At 36.6% G+C, this 23,391-nt stretch overlaps 1 protein-coding gene across 1 annotated transcript in view; it reads right to left on the reverse strand.

The window, feature by feature from the left end:
• The window catches only part of pard3bb (par-3 family cell polarity regulator beta b), a gene marked incomplete at its 5' end in the record, with an annotated part of 318,014 nt that overhangs the window by 33,611 nt on the left and 261,012 nt on the right, over positions 1 to 23,391 (reverse strand). Inside the window, one exon of the mRNA XM_016282603.1 lies at positions 10,230 to 10,350. Within this exon, the coding sequence (XP_016138089.1) occupies positions 10,230 to 10,350 (121 nt within the window). The remainder of the gene's footprint in view (positions 1 to 10,229; positions 10,351 to 23,391) is intronic.

Consider the following 23,391-nt stretch of genomic DNA (forward strand, 5'->3'; position numbering starts at 1 on the left):
GTTACTATGTTTTCAATTCTGTATCTGTAATTCACTCTCAGACCGCATCTCCTACAGGGTAGAAAACAGTCACAGAGAAACTCTACTCCCCAACAGCAAACACAAACATCTGCAGAGGAACAGCATAATACAAAATCACATCCTTCAAATGGCAATGGTCCTCCTCCCAATGGAACCAGACCAAGAATACATGACACACCAACAACAGCCATATGTCTTATCAGCATTATCTAAACACATAATAAACTATAATCCCATGGCCTGTAATTGTGACAAGGCCCACGCCTGAATCAAAACTCAGACTCAATGTTTAATCAGCCAGAAGATTTAAGTGCAACATGTTCTCACAGCAAGAGAAAGTGCTGAGATCCTGACAGTTACGCCACTGTGGTGCTCACATTGAATTGGGTGGGTCTGTGAAAAGTCTGATGGCTTTAGTCTGGTTTTAATGACCGTGAGAACTTCATACATCCACTGGTTTTACACTTTGTTTGGTCTATAATAGAGTTTCGACCTCCAGAAAAGTTTTTTTTAGGACAGAGAAGGACAAACAATCCCTGAGCTCTGCTGTATGTCTCAGTGAATGTGATTTTATGGAAGTGAAGCTTATAATGACCAAAGGTTTAAAACTGGGGTGAAAAATTCTTCCCATTACACGTAAAGAATCCCATTAATGGGATTCATACCTCAGAACACCCTGAGCCATATGGACAACAACATTTAAATAATAATACACCTTCATGATCTCTTTTGAGGCATAGTTCACCCAAAAATAAATACTCTGCCATTATTTACTAACCCTCATGACATTCCAAACCCATATGTGACCTTGGACCACAAAACCAGTTCATATGGGTACATTTTTTTAAATTGAGATTTATACATCATCTGAAAGCTGAATAAATAAGCTTTCCATTGATGGTTTGTTAGGATAGGACACTATTTGGCCGAGACACAACTATTTGAAAATCTGGAATCTGAGGGTGCAAAAAAAATCTAAATACTGAGAAAATCGCCTTTAAAGTTGTCCAAATGAAGTTCTTAGCAATGCATATTATTAATCAAAAATTAAGTTTTGATATATTTACGGTAGGAAATTTACAAAATATCTTCATGGAACACGATCTTTACTTAATATCCTAATGATTTTTGGCATAAAAGAAAAATCAATAATTTTGACCCATACAATGTTTTTTTTTGGCTATTGCTACAAATATACCTAAGCGACTTAAGACTGGTTTTGTGGTCCAGGGTCACATATGCTGTTTTATATATTTTTATGTAAACTGATCTATTTGTTCTACTTACTTATTTTAAGTTAACTGATTGATTCAATTCTCAAATCAACCTGAACAATTTTTCATGAATCAAACCAATTTGAATCAGTTCAACAAACTCTATGACTCATTCACAGCAGTTTGAAAGTTCACAAATCACTAGTTAGGAAGTTTATTATTGAATAGCATCTTAAACTTCAGTCTGCTTCTCACTCAATACTGTAGTGACTTCAGAAGACATGGACTATAGCACAGAACTCTTAAGGACATTTATGGCGCTTTTTTGGGGGGTCATTTTCAATCTATGAACTATGGGCCTGTATGGACCTGTTTTGTTCCACAGTATGAAGAAAATCATACAGGTTTGGAAAGAAATGACAGTAATGAAATACATTTTTGGGTGAACTATCCCTGTAATTTTTATCTGAGAAACTGGAGCTTCCTCTTGTCTAGCTGACAGCATATTTTGCTTCTAATTTCTTTGTTGAACAAATCTTTGCTCAACAATAATGTTTATTCAGCACTACGTCTTGTCTAGTAACAAAACAACGCCACAATTGTTCATTCTCCACTTCTGCTATCAGAAAAATTTGAAAAACAATGGGTTTGTGTCTCTACTGATGTAATAAATTGAGCTTTCGTGCATTCTTAGACACATCCCTGGCTTCTCTGAAATTCTCATTTTGAAAAAAAAAAAATCATCAACATAGCATCTGAAAGACTTCCCCAGACAGGGCATTATCCAAATATTAGTTGTACTTCCACAGTTGTGCTAATATCAGGGAGAAAAAAAAAACTGTTCTCTCACCATCTCAGGATCCTAAAAGCGTACATTCACCTTCATTACCATTCCGGGTATTTTTGTAACTTGAGGATATGTGCTCAACAAACTGAAGCAAAATTCATTGAAGTTTACTTCCACTGTTCCCTGGCCAAGTTAAATTAAGCTTATGTTGCTTGGCACACCATGGTCCCCATGTTGTATTTTAAACTTGAAACAATACACAGACACAAGGGCCTTTGAATTAACCTCCTCTGTGGTAGTCTCCCCAACACCGGAGACGTCAGCATTTTTCCCCAAATATGTCAGGACAGGAAGCAAAGACGAGAAACAACGGCTGACCAACCAAAACATAATATAAGGTTAGACTTATTCATGACATATGGAAGAATAACACAGCTGGAATCAATATATCAAATGTCAAATCAGAGTATTGGACATTACAGTCTGTCCTTTTTAAAAGGGTAAATTGCCATGTTTAAGTCATTATTATAAATCAATTGACTACTTCCTATAATATAATTGAATAACTATAAGGCACAAAAGGAATGGGAAACCATCTCACTTTAACCCAGGTGAATTATGACCGAAAGGCAGATGAAACCTCATCGGTAGCTATCATGAGCCAGACGCCCAGCTTTGATCGTAAGTGGCCGTGACTTTTTCAACAGATAAGGTGGAAGCACTATGACATTGCTCCCGTGTCAGCATTAAGCTCACCTTCACTGATAATTCATGCCGTCTCATTCTGCACCTGAAAGCCCACAGAGGGCTCATTTACCCTCAGGCTGACAATTGAGAGAGGAAGAGGAGCGTTTGGAAGAAGTTAGTCTTTTACAGCCTTCCCTCTTCCTTTGATTCCTTCCATTCTCCCTGTGATAATAAACTCACGTTGAGCACTTGAACTCGGTTGTTAAGTCATGCGTGTTGATGCCGATAATAGAGCACGAGCGATTACTTCACACATGTCTGGGACTCAGACTCTACAGATATGGCCGAACGAGCCGAGTCAGTCAGAGGAAGAGACGGCATCACGCCACCCGGCTGAGTGTCTCCTCTGCACTAGATGTGCATTCCAGTCCTGTTAGGCAGAGAAAAGGTCCCATTAGGCCTGTCTGGGAAGGTAATGAATACCCGTGAGGTCGTGACCTCTGTTCAGACATGGTTACATCATCATCAGAGGGGTTACAGAGGCTCCACATTTGCCCCTGAAGCTGCACATGAGAGGGAGAGAGGGAGAGGATAACAACCCCTTATCTGTCTTTATCACTTTCTCTCTGACGCTCAGTGATGTAAGGCGTTTTGAAGAGAACACCGATTGCTGTGGTAAAACAACATGCTGTCTGAGACTATAAACATGAGTATGGGGATTAAACCGTGCCGCTCTGATCCTCTTCGAGATAAATCAATTCGGCTGAAACATTAGTGGAACTTTGCTATAATCCAGGCTAAATTTATCAACCATCATGTTCTATATTTAGATGAACTATTTGTTGGACTTTTGCCACTTTTACTGATACAGACGGGTCAATTACATGTAAGAGTGTCCAAGATAAAGAAAATGAGGTCCCGATTTCTATGAATGTACTCTTTGGCTGTGCCTGAAATTGCATACTCTGAGTAGGTAGTTCTTTAAAATAAAATAATTAGTGACTGTTTAAAGAATGTGCTACATAGTATAAATGTGTGTTGTATAAATGTAATCCAGATGTACTATATCCACCATGTTGTCATTGTCATGTGACCTGCAGCATCAGTCGCGTGGCTTCATTGCCATTCATACAGTTTTTTGCACCCTAAATAGGAGTCTGCATGTTCAGATACAGCTACTGTATTAATGTTGCCTTCATGATTTTGATAACCATTTTCAACAAAAGACCGAATTCAATGACTCTAAAAATGTAATGTGGTATAATCAAGTAGAGTAATAACATTTCCTTTAAATTTTTTTTAACAAATATCTTAAATTATTAACTATTACTATTTTTTTTTTTTTACATTCCTTTTTTAAAAGGAACTTTAATTCAGAAATGTGCATTAACTGCAAGACTAAACAATGAATACATAATTTAAGGTCTTTAGATGGGGGGTGAGTTAACAGACCTCCCACACAAACAGGATGTCTCTTGGACTAATTTGGAGAGCAGAAGCTGAACAAGTGAGTCTCCCATGATCTGCTGCAATAATCTAGCTCAAAGGTCACTAATTAATGGACCGCGGTACAGATGCAGAGCCAAGACTGTTTCTATCAGGACAGTAAATCACTTATAATAAATGTATATAACTATAAACATTGATTTTTTTTTAAAGAAACTGAGCATCTGAAGCTGCATATACAGTGTGTGTGTGTGTATAAACACTGAATCAGGTTGATATTTCTGCCACTTGATGATTCTCATGCACAGGGATGAGAAATTGTGTGCTAACAGTCCTCCAATTCTATCTTGCCTATCACACAGGTTCACTTATAAGGCCTTACTATTTATGGAATAGTGTTGGATGTAAGCTGCAATTAACAAACATGGAACATTTTTTCCCTATTCAATAAGGGTTTGGAGTGTATCGCAAAACATTTATAACAATGTGGTCAAGATGACATCCTGAATGTATTAGTGTTAGTGCAGAGCAAGCTGGAAACAAAGGACAAAGCCTGCTCTATATGAGTGAGAAACAACAGCAGGTTGTTCAACCGCCTCAGTTGCCAGAAAGCAGAAAAAAGCCATTAAAGTAAATTAAGAGGAAAATCAGGCTGGAAATGAATTATCCAGCCCTCTAATCTCATCATAGCCATGTGGTGATCAAGAGGGCAGATTATCACTCGCACATTACTGCAGAGTTCAACGGCTCTCCCACGGGTGGTCATTTTGTTTGAGGTCAAGGTGAAAACGTAAGTTAGCACAGTTTTAAATTCATTGAAAGAATGATCTTATAAACTACATTGTTGTACATTTTCCACATTAAAGGTAAAGTGTGTGCATGCAGTTTTTTCACTAGCATTACCAAACTGAATTTGCAAAAAATTAATTTTAAAAGAGGTTTCATGAACACTACCCCATAGTCCCGACCTCAAACTCATGTCATTGGTTGAGCCAATTTTGTGGTAGTTGTGTTGCTCCAATTAAGGTTTTTGCCCGCATATTAAGAAGATTACACACTTCACCTACAACCAATGAAGTAAATTTCACAAATATATCATATGATACACTTAATTCATAGTATACTGAAATAATTCAAGAGTGTCTGATAAACACCTCTTAGTGCCAGTGTGCAAATGTTGCCTCTATTAATGAACAAAGGGAACAAAATAGTCTCTTGAATGTCACAGATATATTATTCACCAAAGACAAATATGTTCTTTCATTTTTGCATCAAAAACAAATAGAAAGAAAACTGTTTTATTGGCTCCAGACTATTGCCTGTAACCATATTGTAAGAACTTATGCAACAAGCTCTCTGGTTCCTCATTGAATAACCAGCCCCAGATGTTACATGGTAGACAGTAGCTGTTTCCTCTATCCATTGTTTAAGCACAACTTAGAACACAGATCTAGATTTCCCCCTCAAGAAAATCTGAGCGGCACTGACCACTCAAAAACACTAAATGGATGACAGCCACGGGTTCGTTTTATTGGAAAGTTTTCCAGAACCATAATGTTTAGAGTCAGAAATTATTTGGTTTTGCCAATGTGGAAACGTGATCTGATCAAACATTCAAACTGTATTTGTTTATGGTGGGTGGTCTGAGGGCAATGCATTCACAAACTGTATTCATTAACCAGAATAGCCAGACTAACTTTGAATGTTGGTGTGACAGTATTTTTTTTTTTTGAGAAACGTTTAAGAAAAATCTATTTTATGTAAGGTTTATAGACTTTCAGACAGACACAGACAGACAGACAGACAGACAGAGAGACAGACAGATATATATATATATAGATAGGGTAGGTATAGAAAATAATATCACCACCGGTGTGCAGCATCCACTTGGATGAAAATGCGACGGCAGCCATAGTACAACGACGCTAGTGTGCTCACCACACAGCAGCTACAGGTGGAGAGGAGAGAGACATGTTACAAGTAAATACAGTTGGATAAAACAAAAACTGTGTCCATCTTCATTTCAGGCTGAAAAGTAACAAAATGTGACTATGTTAAAGGGCGGTGATTCTATACCTACTGCAGACAGACAGACAGACAGACAGACGATGGACCACATCTCGCTCAAACCACAACTGAAGAAACCCAGTGAAATCCAGCACCCGACTGGAGAAAATTAAACAAATATCCTCCTCTAGTATTTCAAGGAAAAATATTTCACTAATGGCGATGGGTTTAATGAAAGCAGATACGGGAAAACTGTATTTTTGAGATTTTCTCATTGTGAGAACAGGAGATGAAGCTGTTGACGTGTCCTGGAGATAGATCTGGATTGTGCTCCAGCTTAGGAAAGGAAACAACGGCTGGTCCTCAGAGCAAGAGAGAGACACTCTGACAAATGTGTGCGATTAGTTTCTCATGGACTGCATCATTCCTCTCAGGGGAAACGAGAGCAAGTGAGAGAGGACTGTGCTAGTAAATATCGCCAGCATTCACTCATTAGGACCGTGGCAGTTAGGTGGCAGTTGGAGCATTATCATACCAACTTTAACCGCCTTACAGGCCCTATAAACAGTCACAAGACTACCATATATACATTTGGATGCTATTTAGACGCCTCTCCACGGCTCATTGGCTGCCTTCTCATGACTGATTCCATAAAGAGAGGACTTTGAAAACATGAACAGCCTTCCCTTTTAATAATGAGGCCCATTTGCTCGAATTTTTCACTGGGTAAAAATAGTTTATGGAGACATTAGACACCGCAGGCAACACATAATATAATTGCATGTTACATAGTGTGGCGTGCATCTTATCTCAACATCTGAGGAATGAACAGCACAGAAACCGCAAGACAACAACAGTATTTGCCTTTAAGCCTTTGTTTGCCATCTTCAGACTTCCATATAAATGTATAATAGACTTCTGCATTTATTATGCATTTGCAAGGTGGTTTCATCCAAACTGACTTGCAGTGCATTCAAGGTATATATTTTCTCAGTATACGTCTCCCATGGGAATCAAACCCATGACCTTGGTGTTGCTAGCAGCTGAGGTACAGGAATGATTCCAAGATGGCACAGAATCATGGGTACAGGTACCTTCTGGAGGACACACATTTGTTCTGTTCCAAAACCCAGTGAGCTGCCTACGTAAGCAGTATTTTAGGGCTACATTTTAAGGCATTAAAGTCACACTCCCAACATGAAGAGGCAGCATAATTATACCGCCTACTAAGATACCTTCGTCTGCCTAGATTCTAAGGCAGCATCATATTTACATCTTTCACATTATTTTGTATTAGCTAGCCTTTCATTTAATTTATACTTTGAATAATTCAGATTTTCTACACTAGCATTCAAATGTTTGTGGTTGAGCATAAGAAACAAAACCATTAAAAACCTAACCAACGAATGGTTTTGTTTCTTATGCTCAAGGCTGCATTTATTTGATAAAAAATACAGTAAAACAGCCATTTTTTTTTATTCCTGAGATGCAAAGCTGTCTTTAGTGTGACATATGATCATGATGTGGTGCTCAAGAACATTTTTTATTATTACTAATGTTAGTGCTGTTTATTATTTTCATGGAAACCATGATACTTATTTTCTGGATAAAATAAAAACATTAACTTGAAATATTTCATCATCTACTTTTTAAAATTATTTTTCAATTAAATCTATTGTATTTATTTTTCAAATTATTTGTTATCATTCTCCTTACTGTTAAATTAAAGTTTCTGATTAAATAAAGGTAAATAAATCTGTGGAGAAGGCATTCCCAGAATGCACTGTGCCAAGGGGAGAAAAATAAATCCCTTATGATGGTAGCCAAAACAAGAGAAATGTTGATTTAAAAAATGCTATGATCTAATGAACTTAGTCTAATGAACTATTTTACCCAAAAGTTGTATTGTATTTTTATGCAACATATTAACATCAAACTCATCTGATAAGATGCTACCTTAGAAGGCAGGGTCTTATGTAGGCAGTAGACAGTGAGGCAGCTCACTGGGTTTTGGAACAGACATCTTTTTTAACACAAATACTGACAAATGCCAAACCTTAATTTCATCTGGACGTCAGAAGTCCTCACAAGTGAACTTGCGGTCACTGAGACAACTACACCACAGTCATGCCTGAGCAATGCAGTCACTGAGTTAGCACAGAAATTCATGGAGTGGTCGAGCGGGTCATCAATCAATGTCTATACACACTCTATATCAACCCTACTGTAGTCCTGTAACACACTTACACAGAACAGTGATGAACCAGTAAACACTGCGACGCTTCACATAAATACAAAAGAAAAAACAAATAGCTATGACATCAGTAGTAGGATCCTCTGGCAGAGAAAAGCTAAAACATTTACTGGAAAGCAGGGTTGTGCGTAAACTGATTTGGTTATCAGCTGTCAGCTAAATTATAGTTGAATGGTTTTGGTTATGGAACAGCCCAACAAAACAAATCCCAATCCAAATCTCTTTTTCCATTTCTCTGTGTTTACCGGGAACATCATTACGAGTTGATTGAGTGAGATATGTACAGTTATGTCCATAAAAGGGCTAAATCTGAAAGCAGATGAGAGGCAGCTGTAACAATAGGCATTCATAATTTGTCTGTTATGAGGAGTATTATTTATATCCATGGTGTAGACTACATCACAGTCACAGAAAAGGGTGTGGAAACTTCTGTGAATGTCTCTCCAAGATTGTGTGTGTGTGTAAAGTCACAGGATATGGTGAATTCTTTCAAGTCGCCTTCAGGCAATCGTCATCGTTTCCACAATGTAATCATCAGGCCTGTAGGTAGTTCCAAACCACTTCACCATGCGAAAACTGCTCACACGTTTCCTCTCATGCAAAACGGCGGCTGATAACTTTGTTTTGCTTTGACGCAGCGAGTTTTTGTTTCCTTCAGTAGCTGAATAATTAGCGCTGAATAAATAGATAAATAAGCACCAACGAGCAAACGGATAAATGCAGTGTCGACCTTAATGAGCAGGCTCGTTAGATTGGGTGATTGCTGTTTGGAGTTAGTTTAATTCGATCTGCCTCTCTAATCCCACAGCCTGTGATGCTTCATTGTTCACCACAGCTCTTACAAAAACAGACGTTAGCTCATTTAAATTTGAGAGGTATAACTATTGATCTCACACAAAGGGAATTACTGTGTTCTGAGAGAAAACAAATTACGCTGGTTTGTCCCAATCTTAAAGGGGTCATATGGTGCTTTTTTAAAGATCATTATTTTAGAACTTGAAATCGCATATGACCCCTTTAATAAAGAAAGGTGCCAATGTATTTGGTGGAAGTTTCTATGAATCCGGATTAAGAATGTTAAAGTCTGTTACATTAATTGCTGAATTGAGGCAGTATAGACAGATACTGAGGCAATTATCTAATCTGATTAAGGGAATGGTAAAAATGAAGTGTCCAAAATTAACTAGCCACACCAGCCAATGGCTGATGAATTGAGAAAAGTTATCAGTTATACATAATTCTTACTAGCCATGACATTTGTATTATTTTCATAAATACACTACCTTTCAAAGTTTGAGGTAGTGAGATTTCTTTTGAAAGGATCCTGAAAAAAAGTATCATGGTTTCCACAAATATATTAAACAGCACAACTGTTTTCAACATGGATAAAAATAAGAATCGTTTCTTCAGCATCAAATCAGTATATTAGAATGATTTCTGAAGGATCATGTGACACTGAAGACTGGAGTAATGATGATGAAAATTCAGCTTTGCATCACAGGAATAAATTACATTTTAAAATCTATTAAAATATAATACAGTTAATTGGAATTGTAACAATTTTTCACAATATTACTGTTATTTACAGTATTTTTTTGATCAAATAAATTCAGCATTGGTGAGCATAAGACACTTCTTTCAAAAACAAAAAACCTCCAAGACTCCAAACTCAGCTTAAACCAGTTACCAGCCACTGTCAATTTACTTGAAAGTCAAATTTGAATTGCATTGACACTTGGCGATTGTTAATTTTGGAACCTACATGATGGTGAGAGTGTGTTTTATTAGGTGTCGTGTGGGTTTGATGTCTTACTCTGTGCGGGTCGTACTCTGGTCCTCTCTGTCTGGCCTCGAGTTCCTCGTAGGCTGGAGCTGCTCCCTCTCTACGAGCCTGGAGATACTCCCTCCTCAGCTGCTGGATACGGTCCATACTGCTGCAAAAACACACAATCCACTTAGCTCAAATATTAAATTAATGAAGAAATGTGGTGCTGTGGCATAGTGGCTAAAGATCTGGGCTGGTAACCAAAAGGTTGTAGGTTCCAAATCAACTGTCCCTAGTCGCTTCAGATAAAATATTCCAAAAGCAAATTAAAATAAATTAACAATAAACAATAATTAATAAGGTTTACATAACATAGAATATAATTGATTTATAATCATCCAGTGTCTACTACAACTAGACTGATAAATAACATATGGGGTGGGAGATGGTCTACGTAGTTTCAGAAAAACAGATTTTTTCTTTTTTTTAAGATAGTGTAATAAGATAGCTCAACTTTTAAAACATGTCAAAAGATCCTTGTGTTCAGTTCCAATTAGTGAAGCTCTGTCTATCCTTTGTGACATTTGAACCAGCAATCTTTGCTTACCAACCCAGATCTTCAAAGACTAGACCCCACCACCTCCTTACATCCGCACACAGTCTCCTACGCACAAATACTATTTCCCAACATACACATTTATAGATCTACAGTCGCAGATAACTCACAATCACCCGACTCCGGCCCACTCACACCCATCCAGAACAAAGAGTCACTACCGATCTGACCTATACAGTACATGATGTGTTGGATAAAAATCCAGAAGTCCAGCATATCAGGCTGTTGATAGGTCTGGATTGTAGTTACTTGAGAATGAGACAGACTTCGGTCTGGTAGCCCAGGATACGGCTCTATCATCTGCGCTTATCAGAAACAACAAGGTGATGACAACTGAGCTAAAGCAGACAGAAAAACTCAATACTGTCACAGATAATCAACAGCCCTTTGTTACAGCCAGAATCACATAATCACACACATTCAGAGAAGATTCAGAATGATATCATCATTTAAGAAAAAGAGACTCTGATGCAGTAAAAAATACCAAATATGAGGTAAACTTCACCAATACTTAATCATTTAAACAAATGTTTTTTTCTGATGTAATTTCAGGCCTGTTTGACTTATTTTCTTCTGTAAAACATAAAATGAGATATTTAGCATAATGTTCAAGCTGCTCTTTTCCACATCATGAAAGTGAATGGAGATAAACTGTAAAGTGAATGCTCACTCCAAAAAGCACAATAAAAGTGTCATAAAAGAGGTGTGCTATATTTTGAGCCATATGATAGCGTTGTGTGAGGAAAAAATTGAAATGTAAGCTGTTATTCACTTAATATATTTAATGTGACAGTTGTGGTCACCATTCATCCTTATTGTATTGCATAAGAGCAACTTTAACATCTCCTTTTGTGTTCCACAGACGAAAATAAGCCGACCAAATATGAGGTAAACTTCACCAATACTTAATAATTTAAACAAATGTTTTTTTCTGATGTAATTTCAGGCCTGTTTGACTTATTTTCTTATGTAAAACATAAAATGAGATATTTAGCATAATGTTCAAGCTGCTCTTTTCCACATCATGAAAGTGAATGGAGATAAACTGTAAAGTGAATGCTCACTCCAAAAAGCACAATAAAAGTGTCATAAAAGAGGTGTGCTATATTTTGAGCCATATGATAGCGTTGTGTGAGGAAAAAATTGAAATGTAAGCTGTTATTCACTTAATATATTTAATGTGACAGTTGTGGTCACCATTCATCCTTATTGTATTGCATAAGAGCAACTTTAACATCTCCTTTTGTGTTCCACAGACGAAAATAAGCCATAAAGGTTGAAAATGAGATGATGAGTAAATGTCAGAAATGTTACTTTAAATTTTATAATATTATTAAGCTTTAACTTGTATTTTGTCTCGTGTGTGCTGTTTTTTTTTTTTTACTGCATCAGGGTATCTGCATCTGTTTCCTAAATGTTTATTTTTGGGTGAACTATCCCTTTAATACTACTCTACCTGTCCAAAGCTCAATAAACATCTCTGCTTTTCCAGACACAGCAAAATGACGCGCTTATCAAACGTTCAAAATGGGAATGTGTGATATTTCTCCTGCTCAAATATTGTGTTGTGGCACAGAACTATGGAAGTGTGACTTGGGAGATAAAGTCCTGTCAGTCATCTCACAGCTTCTAACACACAAACACCAAAATTAATCTCACAACGCTCAGCTAACACAAACACAACCTTTCTACAACTGTTGCATCCCATTGTCAGCACACAGAGCCGAACAGCCATGTCCACCATCACAGCGAGGGGTAAATGCAGCGATCAGATTCTGTGGGTGAGGATCCTATCATAAACTTCACACATCAGACATCAGTCATTTTTCAGGCCATCAACCCCTGGGGCACAAAGCCAGCTGTCTATGTATACTATGAATAAAGTGAATGCTCACTCCAAAAAGCACAATAAAAGTGTCATAAAAGAGGTGTGCTATATTTTGAGCCATATGATAGCGTTGTGTGAGGAAAAAATTGAAATGTAAGCTGTTATTCACTTAATATATTTAATGTGACAGTTGTGGTCACCATTCATCCTTATTGTATTGCATAAGAGCAACTTTAACATCTCCTTTTGTGTTCCACAGACGAAAATAAGCCATAAAGGTTGAAAATGAGATGAGGATGAGTAAATGTCAGAAATGTTACTTTAAATTTTATAATATTATTAAGCTTTAACTTGTATTTTGTCTCGTGTGTGCTGTTTTTTTTTTTACTGCATCGGGGTATCTGCATCTGTTTCCTAAATGTTTATTTTTGGGTGAACTATCCCTTTAATACTACTCTACCTGTCCAAAGCTCAATAAACATCTCTGCTTTTCCAGACACAGCAAAATGACGCGCTTATCAAACGTTCAAAATGGGAATGTGTGATATTTCTCCTGCTCAAATATTGTGTTGTGGCACAGAACTATGGAAGTGTGACTTGGGAGATAAAGTCCTGTCAGTCATCTCACAGCTTCTAACACACAAACACCAAAATTAATCTCTCAACGCTCAGCTAACACAAACACAACCTTTCTACAACTGTTGCATCCCATTGTCAGCACACAGAGCCGAACAGCCATGTCCACCATCACAGCGAGGGGTAAATGCAGCGATCAGATTCTGTGGGTGAGGATCCTATCATAAACTTCACACATCAGACATCAGTCATTTTTCAGGCCATCAACCCCTGGGGCACAAAGCCAGCTGTCTATGTATACTATGAATGTACAACTGAAAATAAAAGGAAGAAGAAAATGTGAGGGGAAAAAGGGCAACACAATAAGTTAAAAGTCTGTATGCTCAATAAAGACATTGTTTTGATAACCTAAATGGGATGAAGCCAACAATTACAATGACACTGTAAAATAGAGGAAGCATATTGTAGAACTAGCATAGAAATGGCACGCCATAATAAAACAGCGATAAATGAAATCTCTGCCAGTTGTTTTGTCCTTACCAGCTGAAACCGACGGGCAACAAGACTTTTGTTTTCACTGTCTGTGAGTAGCCCCACCCACCGCCATATATCATAGGTCCCAGTGTTGTTATTGTTAACTAAAACTAAAAAGAAAACAAAAACAATTGAAAATCATTTTTGGTAACTGTAATAACACTGAAACGAAATATAAATATTGGATTAAGAACTTACAATGAGAAAAGTTTCCTTGGCAACTAACATAGGTAACATTTTACTGTGACGCCTAATTTATTAACACTAGTTTATGGATTAACTAACATTAACTAACAATGAGCGATACATTTTTAAAGCATTTTTTAACCTTTGTTACTGCTAGTTAATAAAAATGTTCATGTTCATGTTAACTAGTAACCATAGACAACGTTTGATCTTGAATCTGTCATAATTTACTCACCCTCAAGAGTTTCTTTCTTCTGTTGAACAGAAAAGAAGATATTTTGAAGTATGTTGGTAACCAAACAGTTGCTGTATATAAATACTTCTAAAATAACACGGTTTAGTCCAAAATCTCATGCAACACAGATTAAATGTTTTTCACGTTCACATTGAGAGAGGACAAAAAAAATATCAAAAAGCACCACATCTAGTTAAATCAAGGTGTAAATATGTGCTTACAGTGCCCGACCTAGTGAAACCTAGAAAACAGACTTGTTTTCACAATAAAACTCCAACTCTACAACTAGAGAACAAGTAGTACTTTCATCAAAAGCAAGTGTAGGCTGACCACTCTACAAAATTCCCTCATTCTCCCTTTAGACACAGAACAACAAAATTCAATTGACTTTTTTTCATGTTCCTGACCAATCAGATTAACTGAGAGAGAGATGAGCGATACATTTTTAAAGCATTTTTTAACCTTTGTTACTGCTAGTTAATAAAAATGTTCATGTTCATGTTAACTAGTTACCATAGACAACGTTTGATCTTGAATCTGTCATAATTTACTCACCCTCAAGAGTTTCTTTCTTCTGTTGAACAGAAAAGAAGATATTTTGAAGTATGTTGGTAACCAAACAGTTGCTGGTAATAAAAAACAAAAACAAAAACAAAAAAAACATGGAAGTCAATGGGCACCAACAACTGGAGGAACATGAGGTTGAGTAAATTATTTAAAATATATATATTTTGGCGTGAACTATCCCCTTAACTAATATTAACAAATGAAACCTTATTGTAAAGTGTACCTGAAATAAATAAGTTGAAGTTGAAGTACTAAAATGACTAAAACAAATGATGAAAACACATAACAAAATGACTAAAACATTAACTAAAACTAAAATGAAAACTGGAAATACAAAAATAAAAGCTAATTCAAAATATGAATAAATACGGTAATAGTATATAAATACTTCTAAAATAACACGGTTTAGTCCAAAATCTCATGCAACACAGATTAAATGTTTTTCACGTTCACATTGAGAGAGGACAAAAAAATATCAAAAAGCACCGCATCTAGTTAAATCAAGGTGTAAATATCTGCTTACAGTGCCCGACCTAGTGAAACCTAGAAAACAGACTTGTTTTCACAATGAAACTCCAACTCTACAACTAGAGAACAAGTAGTACTTTCATCAAAAGCAAGTGTAGGCTGACCACTCTACAAAATTCCCTCATTCTCCCTTTAGACACAGAACAACAAAATTCAATTGACTTTTTTTCATGTTCCTGACCAATCAGATTAACTGAGAGAGAGCAAGGAGTGTGTGAGAGAGACAAACTTGGAGAACAGAAGATGAATGAGACAGTAGAGGGATTAGATTAAGACAAAACAAATTAACATGTCTTTTTTTAAAAGCTCGTTAGGCAGACAGCGCGAGTGCCAGGCATTCCAGAGGGATGATGCTGTGGGAACGGGCCAGAGCGCGGCGACCCGGCGGCCACACGCACACTCCAGCTCCGGTACAGGGGACGCTGAACCCAGACAGTGAGGTCTCAAAACAAACCAACCGTCTATGCAGAAAAACACACACACTCAGGGACACAACAAGAAAGGTCCCACTGTGGATTAACAACACACACCCACAAAAAATGGCCGACCTCTCTCCATCATGCGTCATAAACAGCCTTTTTCATCTGCTGTTCTTTCAGGAACAATAAAGATTTGTGTGACTCAAGCAGGCCTAATGTTGCCACTGCTGCTGCAGTCCCAGAGGTGTTACTGTGAAGCACGCATTCAGATGCACACACAAACACACATTTCTGCTTCGTTTTTTCCTTCTGCCGTGAAAAAGCCATATAAAAATGCATTTATAGAAAAAACAATTAACACTGTTAAATATATGTTGTCAATTGATTAAAATATGAACAGTTAACATGCTTCAACAGATAACATATGAGCCCCTGTACAAGAAAAGTCAACTGAATTATGTGTGAAATTTTGTGTCCATTTGTAGGAATGACACAGCAAAGTATATGTGCATTTCTAAAATAATACAGAACAGCTTTACTTGTCTCAGAACAAGTTTTATATTTTCTCAAAATTCTGCATCGAAACGCACACTAAATGCATACCTGCAATACTTCAATAAGAATTAATAAAAACTTTCCCCACACTTCATAGACCTAATCTTCCATGTGAAAAGATGTTTTTACTGCAGACCTATAGTTCTCCACTGGTGTTCACACTAACAATTTCTATGAATAACTGTTTCATTTGTGGTAGATAGTCTACTTTTAGATCTTTGATGACAGAATTTTATTATAGTCAACTAAAACTACAAAAACTAAATCCAAATTTATTGGGGGAAAAAAGTTGCTTAAAATAAACTTTAAAAAAATTAATTATTGGAAATAAAATAAAAACTTATTTGTGACTCTGGACCACAAAACCAGTCATAAGGTTAATTCTTTTAAATTGGGATTTATACATCATCTGAAAGCTGAATAAATAAGCTTTCCATTGATGTATAGGACAATATTTGGCCAAGATACAACTATTTGAAAATCTGGAATCTGAGGGTGCACACAAATCTAAATATTGAGAAAATCGTCTTTAAAAGTTGTCCAAATGAAGTTCTTAACAATGCATATTACTAACCAAAAAGTTTTTATATATTAACAGTAGGAAATGTACTAAATATTTTCATGGAACATGATCTTTACTTAATATCCAAATGATTTTTGGCATAAAAGAAAAATCGATCATTTTGACCCATACAATGTATTTTTGGCTATTGCTACAAATATACCCCAGCGACTTAAGACTGGTTTTGTGATCCAGGGTCACATTTCAGCTAGTTCTCAAGTTAGTTTAACTTAATGTACTAAAAATTTAAAATATAAAGCCAAATTTCAAAATATTAATAAAAACTATAATAGTATCTCAATAACATTTTTCAATACTTCTACATTCTCAGTGCTAAAACAAAAGAGCCGTAATACTGAAACCAACAAATAATAAAAAAAATGTAATATCCAATGTGATGTCCCAGACAGTGTATTTAATCTATACATTTTAACAGTACATGTTTTTCCTGGGAATCAAACCCCTGATGGCACCATGCTCTACCAGTTACACACCCTAAATAAAACATTAAATTAATAAATGTTATCTTATTGTGCCATGAATTGTGGGATTTTCTTTTTAATTGTATTTTCTTACAATGTAACTAAGGCCATGAAAGGGGGTCACATTATCAGGGAAAAATAACAAGAACTTCAATGAGTTCAATGAGTGACGAATGCCGTTTTTATATTCACTTCAGTATCAGCCAAAGAAAATAGGCACACATACACCAGCAAACCACAGAAATGGCCCCCCACGTGGGAGAATTGCTCTGAGGCACCAGGGCAAGAACTGCAGTGCGGTACAGATCAGGGTGGACAGCAGCTCATCTGGTTGACAGACGCAGAGTTATACCCCTGTTACAAACCTTCCATTTTTCACTTCTCAATCTCAGTGATTGGAGAGCTGAGAGAATAGAGCGGGGAAGTGTGGCAGCATCCGTCTTCTCTCCAGCACACTCCCTCACAGATACTTTACACAATTTATGAGGCACATAACACAAAAAAAAGAGAGAACGAAAGAGAGAACAGGAGATGCAATCACAAGCAAGTCTTCCAAATCTCGTATTGATTGGAACAGTGGATAGGGCCATAAAACACTAATACATAAAATATTATGACCTTTTACAGCTAAATTGAACTTGACTACAATGAAGAGCGATAGTATTATGCATAAAAATCTGCTGTGGCAGTTGTACTTCACAGTAATGGTGTCTGAAATGGGCCGGTGCTGTTGATTTCTTGAGTGTGTGAATCTTTGTGGGACGACGTGCAAAACTGCAGGTCTAGACCAGTGCATTAATTCATGTCACAAGAATAGTAGTGTCGTGACAACAAACACAATTAGACATCGCCTTCCAAGTCTTTCTGAGAAAGAGTAATCCAATAATAGAGTGAGCAAATCCATTATTAGATATTAGAGACTTAAATCTGTGTTGAATCATGTATTTGGATATGGAGACAAAGAGACCGCAGGAGAGTTACAGCATCGCTATGAAATGTACTGGAGACCAGTGGCTTTACCACATGTTGTTACAATATTGCATAAAAGCATTTTTAGGTAGTTGACATTAAATTCAAAAAAGTAAAAAAAAAAAACATCCTCCTGTGGTGTCATGTAAAACAAAATATGGATTAATTCAAACATTCAAAATGTAATGATCTGAGAACACACAACAGAATAAAATCAGCATTGCTCTAAAGGTATTTGGCAGTTGCACAAACCACATACACGCACACATCATAAAGCACCAAACGCGTGCATTTATTCTTGGCCTGCGGTTCCCAAGCAAGCCATTTCCCCTGCAGCGTCTGGGCTCCGTTAGTTATGCTTTCAACACTCCATCATGCAGCCATCATATCCAGAACGCCTTAATTACTGCTGCCATTTTGACTGAGCACCCTCCTCACCCTCCAAATGAATAACACCATCAATGTTTAATAAGGGTCCTGCTCTTATCAAAGACACAGGCACACACCTCTCACTCAAATACACGTGAGTGCACATGCACTCACCCCCGAATATATACACAGCCTCCAGTTCCAAACATAATCATAAACTCAGCTGGTCACGCACAGAGGGAACCCGACATTAATATGGCCACAGGCTATGAAACAGGGGTGATGGAGGAAGGGAGAGAGCGAGAGAATATGTTCAGAATGGCATACTATAATCCTACCCATTTTTCTACTATTTTTGCACTGTGCATACTGTGGATGATATACCAAAGTTCTGTATGCATGGATTGGATGGAACAGATGATCTACTGCAAAGTATTCAGTATACAAGCACGGAATAGCATATCCTAAAACACAATGCCCTCATCTTGACAATCCATTTTAAGTGCACTAAATAAGCCTACCAAAGTTATTGTATTACTTGGAATATAATAGAAGAAAAACTATATTTTCTTTTGTCTCTTAGGTTCACCAAGGCTGCACTGATTTGATCAGAAAAAAAGTAAAATTGTGAAATATTATTACAATAGTATAATATTATTGTAACACAAGTCTTCTATTTTAATATATTTTAAAATGTATTTTATTTGTGTGATGACAAAGCTAAATTTTAAGCAGCCATTACTCCAGTCTTAAGTGTCACATGCTCCTTTTTTATTATCAATATTGAAACCAGTTGCGCTGCTTAATATTTTTGTGGAAACCATGATACATTTTAAGGACTCTTTGATGATTATGTGGGTTTATTTGAAATATGAATATTTTCTAAGATCATAAATGTCTTTACTTTTACTTTACTATATCAAATGAATGCATCCTTGTTGAATAAAATGTATATGTTTTTTTTTTTTTTTTTAAATCCTACTATCCCCAAAATTGTGTATGTGTGTACATTAAATAATATGGATACAAATAATTAGATTTTGTTTCAGTACAATTATTACAATTAGGAAACAACATGTTGTCTTCATGTCATACAAAATCTTTTTCTGAAATAGTATTAATGGGTCTAAAAACGTGGAAATTTAGAGATGCTTTTATATTTTAAAGGGTCTTGTAAGGGGTCATCATAATTAGGGGTACTTGGAATCAAAAGTAAACTACTGATATAGCACAAAATTGTTTAAATAAAAAACAAAATGTTAAAAAATACAAAAAACATTAAATACTGATTCAAAAAGTCTAACAACAATAATAAAACAAATACTACATCATATATAGTGTAGTACACATACTGTGCAGTAAGCAGTGAGAGCGGTTCAGAAGAACGGGAGAGTAATGATGGGCGGCAGCGGGAATCAAGTAAGGGCACTGGCTCTCCGCATAGCGTTTCCTCTGATAAGCTGAGCCACAGCACCTGGTGACTAAGAAAGGCTTAATTTGCACTCTGCTCTTTCCCTCACAGAAGCTCATTCTACAGGAGTGTTACAAGAGAAAGTTCAACAAAGGGTAAAGATATTTATTTTCTCTCTCTCCCAGTGGCAGGGGAGCACGGCATTAACTACAGCCAATGGTATCGATTCCCCTGGGTCAGCGACGTGTCTGTGACTATGACGAGGGGGGAAATTAGTGTTTGGCTGTGAAACAACAAGAGTTGCGATTTTATCTATTAAACAGAATAAAATCAGCATTGCTCTAAAGGTATTTGGCAGTTGCACAAACCACATACACGCACACATCATAAAGCACCAAACGCGTGCATTTATTCTTGGCCTGCGGTTCCCAAGCAAGCCATTTCCCCTGCAGCGTCTGGGCTCCGTTAGTTATGCTTTCAACACTCCATCATGCAGCCATCATATCCAGAACGCCTTAATTACTGCTGCCATTTTGACTGAGCACCCTCCTCACCCTCCAAATGAATAACACCATCAATGTTTAATAAGGGTCCTGCTCTAATCAAAGACACAGGCACACACCTCTCACTCAAATACATGTGAGTGCACATACACTCACCCCCGAATATATACACAGCCTCCAGTTCCAAACATAATCATAAACTCAGCTGGTCACGCACAGAGGGAACCCGACATTAATATGGCCACAGGCTATGAAACAGGGGTGATGGAGGAAGGGAGAGAGCGAGAGAATATGTTCAGAATGGCATACTATAATCCTACCCATTTTTCTACTATTTTTGCACTGTGCATACTGTGGATGATATACCAAAGTTCTGTATGCATGGATTGGATGGAACAGATGATCTACTGCAAAGTATTCAGTATACAAGCACGGAATAGCATATCCTAAAACACAATGCCCTCATCTTGACAATCCATTTTAAGTGCACTAAATAAGCCTACCAAAGTTATTGTATTACTTGGAATATAATAGAAGAAAAACTATATTTTCTTTTGTCTCTTAGGTTCACCAAGGCTGCACTGATTTGATCAGAAAAAAAGTAAAATTGTGAAATATTATTACAATAGTATAATATTATTGTAACACAAGTCTTCTATTTTAATATATTTTAAAATGTATTTTATTTGTGTGATGACAAAGCTAAATTTTAAGCAGCCATTACTCCAGTCTTAAGTGTCACATGCTCCTTTTTTATTATCAATATTGAAACCAGTTGCGCTGCTTAATATTTTTGTGGAAACCATGATACATTTTAAGGACTCTTTGATGATTATGTGGATTTATTTGAAATATGAATATTTTCTAAGATCATAAATGTCTTTACTTTTACTTTACTATATCAAATGAATGCATCCTTGTTGAATAAAATGTATATGTTTTTTTTTTTTTTTTTTTTAAATCCTACTATCCCCAAAATTGTGTATGTGTGTACATTAAATAATATGGATAAAAATAATTAGATTTTGTTTCAGTACAATTATTACAATTAGGAAACAACATGTTGTCTTCATGTCATACAAAATCTTTTTCTGAAATAGTATTAATGGGTCTAAAAACGTGGAAATTTAGAGATGCTTTTATATTTTAAAGGGTCTTGTAAGGGGTCATCATAATTAGGGGTACTTGGAATCAAAAGTAAACTACTGATATAGCACAAAATTGTTTAAATAAAAAACAAAATGTTAAAAAATACAAAAAACATTAAATACTGATTCAAAAAGTCTAACAACAATAATAAAACAAATACTACATCATATATAGTGTAGTACACATACTGTGCAGTAAGCAGTGAGAGCGGTTCAGAAGAACGGGAGAGTAATGATGGGCGGCAGCGGGAATCAAGTAAGGGCACTGGCTCTCCGCATAGCGTTTCCTCTGATAAGCTGAGCCACAGCACCTGGTGACTAAGAAAGGCTTAATTTGCACTCTGCTCTTTCCCTCACAGAAGCTCATTCTACAGGAGTGTTACAAATAAATGTTAAAGAAATACTGCATTAAGCCTGTCAAATTAATATTTGATTTATGTTAAACATATTTTAAAATGAATAAAACGATCACATGTCCTTTGAATACTTATAGTGCACAAATTATTAATATTATAGATTTTTTGGGGACATTCCGCTAAATGTTATTTGTGTTCATGTATTTTGTGTGTTCATACAGGTTTGGAACATTATGAGAGTAAATGACGACACACACACACACACACCATGTGACACGTGTAGATGTCAGCTTTTTTATCCTCCGTCGCACCGTGTTCACATCTCTCTGTTCATCTTCTCACCCTGCAGTGAACAGTTTTCCCTCTTTGTCTTGACACAACCCCCTGCTAGGTCTGAGGGCGGCCTCTCTCTCTGTGTCTATGGTTTTATGCTGGAGAGAAACGTCAGGTCAGCAGATCTTAAGAGTTGGATAAATGATGGTTTAAAGCTGGTGGGGTATGCATAAATCCAACAGACATGTCTGCTTTGGACAAACGGAGACACAGACATCAAGAGAAACACCAAACAGAGCCGTATGGCACAGAGCCTTCATCTTTGAAATGGATCAAAGAAAAAATGTTGGTCCTAAAGAGCAAGGTTTACACACTGTATAATGAGAGGCATCAAATTCTGACCTGGAGAGCAGCGAGACAGGACAGAAATGCTGTAATTGACACACACCCACCCACACACACACACACACACAAACGGGTGTGCTTGTGAAAAACACTGAGGGTCATCGGGGGGAATCTTGATGTAATTTACCAATTTGACTCAGAGAAGCTCATCTGGTTGATAATCGGCATGCTTCTGTCAATCACACGCTCCCAAATCAAAAATCAATTCCATTCAAGCACTCTTTATCATGCCTGTTTAACACACATTATTACCATATTACCCCAGGTCAACAACGAGAGCTTGAGTGGGTAAGTACACCTGAGAAAGCATCTTTAGAAAAACACTGTAATCTGAATTTACTAAACAACAAAACCCTGAGGACGCAGAGAAGCTTTGTGGATTCGAGCAATAAAGTATGAAAGGTCATGCAACACATTGAGTCATGATTAAATTTAATATAAAGTGCAGCCTTATCGCATATATTAATATAAAGTAAGTGCCTTACCGCATATATAACTTAGTAAATAATTTTTACTTATTGCATATATAACTTAATAAATAAAATATAATACAACATTGGCACACCCAGGGCTCTAGACAGAGACAAAAATGGGTGAAAAATAAATAAATACATAAATAAAAATGTGTGACAATTTAGTAAGTCAATAAATCCATACGCTCTTTCAACACATATCAGCTCTTCAGAGA

Source organism: Sinocyclocheilus grahami, unplaced genomic scaffold (assembly GCF_001515645.1).
Source record: "Sinocyclocheilus grahami isolate Dianchi unplaced genomic scaffold, SAMN03320097.WGS_v1.1 scaffold162.1, whole genome shotgun sequence".
NCBI classification, from domain to species: domain Eukaryota; kingdom Metazoa; phylum Chordata; class Actinopteri; order Cypriniformes; family Cyprinidae; genus Sinocyclocheilus; species Sinocyclocheilus grahami.